The following is a 5651-nucleotide window of genomic DNA, read 5'->3' as shown; positions in this document are numbered from 1 at the left end:
AATCATTCATAGGTGACATCAACTCCATTGTTTGCTTTTCACTAGCTTACAAGCAGCTGTGTGCAAATTTAAAGTTCAAAGTATAATTTTGGAGTGGATTTGAGGTTGGGTCGGAGATTATCGTACTTCATTTTCTAACATTGCTTTTTAAATCGCTAAGGACATATAAAATTTTTATTTATATATTTTTTGGTTGCTGATAATCCATCAGCTTAGGCCCTGTTTTTTTCGGCTTGAGATTATTATAATCTAGATTATCGAGTCAAATTATTATAAGCTATATTGTTATAATCTATAATAGAATAAGCTGTGAATTATTTCTTTTTTAGATTATTAGAGCCTAGATTATTGAGTTTGTAAGTTTAAAAAAGGAGTGGAGTGGCATGGTGAGTAATTTTTTACAATAATCTAGAAAAAAACTCACCTAAATGAGCTTATCAGATTATAATAGTTAGGCTCCAGATTATAATAAGCTACTTTAATAAGTTATCTGTTTCTTTCAGCTTACTGTCAATAATCTGGATTATAATAATATTGAGCCGAAAGAAAAAAGGGCCTAATAATTGTCATGCCATCTATAATTTCCTTCAACTTATTTATACAGAGATATCATGATATTTAAAAAATGTCTGCCATTCACATTGTCCATACAAATCTTGAAGGATTCAGAATGTAGGAGAAAGCTTTAAGCTGACTGATAGGAGTCTCAAGCTCAAAAAAATGCTAAATCAACCACCTTTTCCAGGCCCAACTCATTAGTGTTATAGTATAACATAGCACCACCACCACCAACCATTGCTCACCAAATTAAAGCAACCGGTTTGCTTTTTTACAACAAAGGGGGGCAAAAAGCTGAGCATGATTACCAAAGTATTAACACATGATATTGTTGTCTTGCTGAGCATGCCATGAGAAGCAGAGCAGCCACAGATTAATCACAAAAAGTGCATGTCAAAAAGATTAATACAGCACCAGCACACTGGAACAAACAATGGAATTTAACATCTGGAGTTTTGGACCACCAACAGCACTAGAACCAGGTATAGTGTTATCTTTCTCCAACATAATTCAAAAGAGGTTTGCATGCGCAAATGGCGGCAAATATGCAATAGCAGTCTGGAAAGGTACAGAAAGGCACCAGTATTTTCACTTGTCTCAGACTAGTAGAAAAATGCAATGAATAAAATTGTTTTCAGCAGTAATACAGCTAGTACAAATAATTGTGCCAAACAATTCAGGCCTTTTGTAAAGTAAGGCTCAAGGTATCATGAAAAAGATGGGCAACATATTTAAACAGCCCTTTATGCCCTGCCCTATGATCTATCATCTATCCAGCAGTGGAATCCTGACATGGTACTCAACAGTAAGTCAATAACACGGAAACACCCATCAAAGTTCAAATATCCATGATAGGTGACAACCACACTGGCAGGTAAACTCAAAAGAGCAAACTTGGAAATTCCGTGTGATCGCCGGCAATGAGCAGTGCAAGAACAGCTGTAACCCACAACAAAGATGGCAGTACAAATCCTTAACACATGTTAAGTCAGCACAGATGATATGTATGGTTTCATGAGCGAACCAATAATACAATAGAGGCTAAAACTTTAAGAGGCCAGGTTCTTATCAAGACTATGACTTGCAGGCAGAAAAGTAAAGCACATAAGGAGCACGCTCCCACTAGCAACCAGATTAATACACGCTTGGCCTCCATTGACTAAAACATCCATTACTGCTTTGGAAAAAAAAAAAGACAAGAAATTGCACCACCATTCACCGTCAACATCATCTTCCAGCTGAACATTCTTTTAAATTGTGTCAACCATTTGTGCAGACTTAGACACATACATCAGCCTCTTTTCATTAGTCCAAACGTCCACTACCAAAAGACTGACCGACCCCACCACAAAGTGTATGGCTAGTGCACTACAGACCCAAAAGGAAACGATATGAGAGCATGCCAGACTCTTTGGTAGCTCTACCCATCACTCACACTCGATAGAGGCATTGAAAGATGTAGGAGCATGAGAACATCGCTTACCATATCTTTGTAATCAAAGCAACTTTGAAGAAAAGAAGAAAAGAGGAGACATCATATACCATGGGTACTACTTTGAGAGGAGAGGATCCTTAGGCCTTTTCCAGTTAGCAAATCAAAATGTCCAGTATATCCTACACTTTGGATAGGTCGACGCCTAGTAGTAGTAGGTGTGAATGCTAGTGTTGCTGTTACTATACTATGAAGGAGTGTTGGGTTCAGGCTTCACTGAGTGGCCGTCCTGCGAATGTTGTGTGTCATAGATTGCCATTGCAAGAGAGATTGGCATCATGCATAGTGCTTTGGATTGGAGGAATTGCATCGCTGCTCCGATGTCTTCTTCCATCAGCTTTGCTACCTGCTTTTCTGTGCCATCTGTTGACCACTTTTCCCAAATCTGTTGTTTGCTCCCACTGTCACTTGCCTCCCCCTAATGCCATTCAAGCAAGATTTAGTTTAAAGATCAATGGTATGGTGTCAGTGTGTCACTGATGGACAAGGGCAAGCATCAATGTGGCACGAGATAAGACATGATTATTCAAGAACGAATTACTGTCTATTGTAGTACATTTAGTAGTCTCCCGTGTCAAGTAATCCATGCTTTCAAAGTGCAAAAATGTCAAGAAGCTACTTTCAGGTTTGGTTGCACACAAATGGTGCATCGAACAATAAAAACAAAGCAGATATTTCATAGGTAGATCTACAAAATATAGCTATATATTTAAACTAGTCACTTCATTAGTGAAATATAAAATACTTGTTAGTGCAAGAGAAAAAGTATGCTTGTTGCCGACAGTAAGAAAACCGTAAGAAAGTATACCGACACATATAAACAGATAATCGAACAAAACAAAGTACAACAGAAAAGAAAATGATATGTAATACGACGAGAAGAGCAGAGAAACTAAAAAACAACAGAATGTTGGCATCAGTAAAATACTTCTAAAACAAATACATACAATTTGTCATAACTAGCCCACCCATGTTAATTGAAATAAGCTACTGGTGCAAAAGTCCACAATCACCACTTCATCAGAAGGCTACCTTACATCTAAAAAAGGAGGTTACCTTAACTGAGATTGGAATATCAGCAACCAGCTGCGCAACTGCACCAGCACCACCCAGTCTGCTCATACTCAGAACCTAACATTGTAGAACAATGATCCATATCAGACATATATAAACATTAGCTGTTAGTTATGGATGTTCTTTTATAAGAAATAGTACAGTAAAACATGGATACCTTTACTTGAAGCCGAAGAAACTTCACATAATCAAGGATTTCATCTAACATAGCTGCCCTGTCTGTCTGCATAGTTCCAAACAATACATCAAGTTTTAATTTGATTAAATTCTGCAGGAGAAGAGTGACAATCTATCTAGTAGTTGGGAGAGCATTCGCAGTTCTAAAATAATTGGATAATCACAGGGCACACAGAAAGTGACCCAGAGGGCAAGTATTTTTAGTGTTTCAAGCAGCACATTATTGTTGCAAATGGATAAATAGTCAGCTCTGAAAATATTCCTGTTCATTAGCTGAAAGAATTTGTAAAGCAATGAAAAAACTCTGCTATCAGGGCATCATAACCCTGGACCACTTTCTGGGAAATCCACCGATGGCAGATATTGCAACTTACAATCCTTTGGCTTATAATGTCAATAAAAAATGTGATGCATCATTACCTTGTTTGTGTTAGGGACCAAGTCCTGCAGGGCCCTCATCCTTTCGGCTATTCTCTCTCTCCTTAGCTGCATTGAATAGACAGAAGCTAAAGAAACAGCTAAAAATACCTAGAAGAATATGGAAGATAACTTCTAGGAAAAATAGAATGCAGCTAAAAATAAAATGGTCCTCTAAGGGACCAGGAAGAGGTTAGCCTTTCCACCTTTAATGACTATTACTAATACAATATGAAGCTACAATGAGTACATACCCTCAAACCACAATTATTAGATACCCTAGAGACAATCATAGCACATTCACTACAAAACAAGGTTCCAATTTGATATAACAATTGCCAAAAGTTGGTGACTTCCAATACACTACAGCATCATGGTTGTAGTAGCCTATGATGATGCTTAAACCACACACCATGCAACTCCACCGCAATATCTGCCCAACACTTGGCTAACAAGACAACCTTTCCCCCTAAAACCTCCAATTACTTGCACCGTAACAACCGCTAATCTAACTTGCAACTGCAAAAGTTCTGTGGCAAGCTATCTTTCTTCCAACAAAAAAGGTGCCGAAAATCACTCGGTCGCTACCACAGTACCACAATCGCAAACATTCATGAATCTAAGTGCAGCAGGGTCAAATTTGCCATGGCGACACAGTAATTCTCGGTAGCCAGGGACCAGGGTGAGTTCATTACCCTCTCAGCAATACTGTGGGGATCAGTGGCCTGCCCACGGCGCGCCCGCACCTTTGGCCGTGGCGCCGGTGGCTGCTGCGGCTGTGGCGCAGCCATGGCCCCCTCACCGGGCTTGGGCTGCCCGTGGAACACCTGCACATGAGACACCAATCATCACGAGAGCGTTAGTATTCCTTCCAAGCAAAGTACACCGCTTCCACTCAATTCAGGCGCAGGAGCTGTCCTATACTCCTATGTGCGTGAGCGCTCCGACCTGGGGAGGCGGCGGGGCGCGGAGGTGCGGCGGCTGGACTCCGCCGGCGCCGCCGAACACCGGCGCGAAGAGGCCGGCGAGCTGCACCCCGTCCCGGTCCTGCAAGAGCCAAACAAATTCCAGTCACTCCTGCCGCCCCACAGCGCACACCACGACGACGGCGAATTTCGAGGGAGGTAAGGGGTGAGCGCTCACCGTCCTGCCGACGTCGGGGCCGTCGAGGAGGCGCCGGGCGCCGCCGGCGCCGTCGGCGGCGGCGTCGAGGCTGAGCGCGAGCGGGAAGGGGTGGTCGCCCGACCCTATACCGCCGCCGCCGCCGCCGCCTCCTCCTCCTCCTCCTCCGGCCGCCGAGGGGATGCTGAAGAAGTGCTCGAAGAAGTCGTCCTCGGCTCCTCCGGTCGGCGGCTGCTGCCCCGCCATGGATACCGGACCAAACCGCCTCCTCCGCGCGCCCGGGGCCCCACCCGCCGTCGGCGGAGCGGAAGCCGAAGCTCCTGGCGCCACTCGCGCGCGCGCGCGCCAAGAGGGAGAGAGAGAGAGAGTGTGAGGTGGAAGGAGTGAGGAGAGAGGGGGTGGGGAGTCTTCGGCTCGGCCGGCGTTTGTCTTCTCTCTTCTTTATTAGTAGAGGTCGGAGGAGCGAGGGAGGAGGAAGGAGAAAGGGATGGGTCATGGGCCTTGTGATTCGTCGCCCCGTTTATCCGGCGCTATTAGACTGGACTTTTTATAGTTTTTTAAGTCTACATATATATATTAGTTAGCTCTTTATCATTAATATAGGACACACATATTACTCTCATAGAGTTTCTTGATTCCTGTACCTAAGCTGGCTACAAGCTTATAGCCTGCTTACGCTCTCTCTCATCCTCTCTCTCCTCCACATAAGCATATAGCCAGCTTATAGCCTACTATTATACTTGCTCTTATACATACGACCATATTTGTATGGTAAAATATTTTTTAGTTTGGGTTTTATGATCTATGAGTG

General features: G+C 43.1%; 1 protein-coding gene across 1 annotated transcript; it reads right to left on the bottom strand.

Moving 5' to 3' along the window:
* Nucleotides 1-1516: 1516 nt before the first annotated feature.
* LOC102700538 (transcription factor UNE12-like) lies at nt 1517-5320 on the bottom strand. Its single transcript, XM_040526172.1, has 7 exons — nt 4862-5320; nt 4667-4765; nt 4414-4545; nt 3722-3787; nt 3282-3347; nt 3107-3181; nt 1517-2468 (listed from the first exon to the last, which is right to left on the bottom strand). Exons 1-7 carry the CDS (start codon nt 5084-5086, stop codon nt 2238-2240), a joined length of 894 nt encoding a protein of 297 aa, XP_040382106.1. The 5' UTR covers nt 5087-5320; the 3' UTR covers nt 1517-2237.
* Between the last annotated feature and the right edge of the window lie 331 nt (nt 5321-5651).

The sequence above is a fragment of the Oryza brachyantha genome, chromosome 7, assembly GCF_000231095.2.
Source record: "Oryza brachyantha chromosome 7, ObraRS2, whole genome shotgun sequence".
Lineage (NCBI taxonomy): Eukaryota > Viridiplantae > Streptophyta > Magnoliopsida > Poales > Poaceae > Oryza > Oryza brachyantha.
This window is presented reverse-complemented; position numbering and strand designations above follow the sequence as displayed.

What these genes read in the sequence shown, in the direction of transcription:
- LOC102700538 (XM_040526172.1), bottom strand. Translation starts at nt 5,086, where the DNA reads ATGGCGGGGCAGCAGCCGCCGACCGGAGGAGCCGAGGACGACTTCTTC. An exon ending in TTCTTCGGCTTCAAGTAAAG is followed by an intron (nt 3,182 to 3,281) that starts GTATCCATGTTT and finishes CTACAATGTTAG; the next exon opens with GTTCTGAGTATGAGCAGACT. An exon ending in ATATTCCAATCTCAGTTAAG is followed by an intron (nt 2,469 to 3,106) that starts GTAACCTCCTTT and finishes GAATGGCATTAG; the next exon opens with GGGGAGGCAAGTGACAGTGG.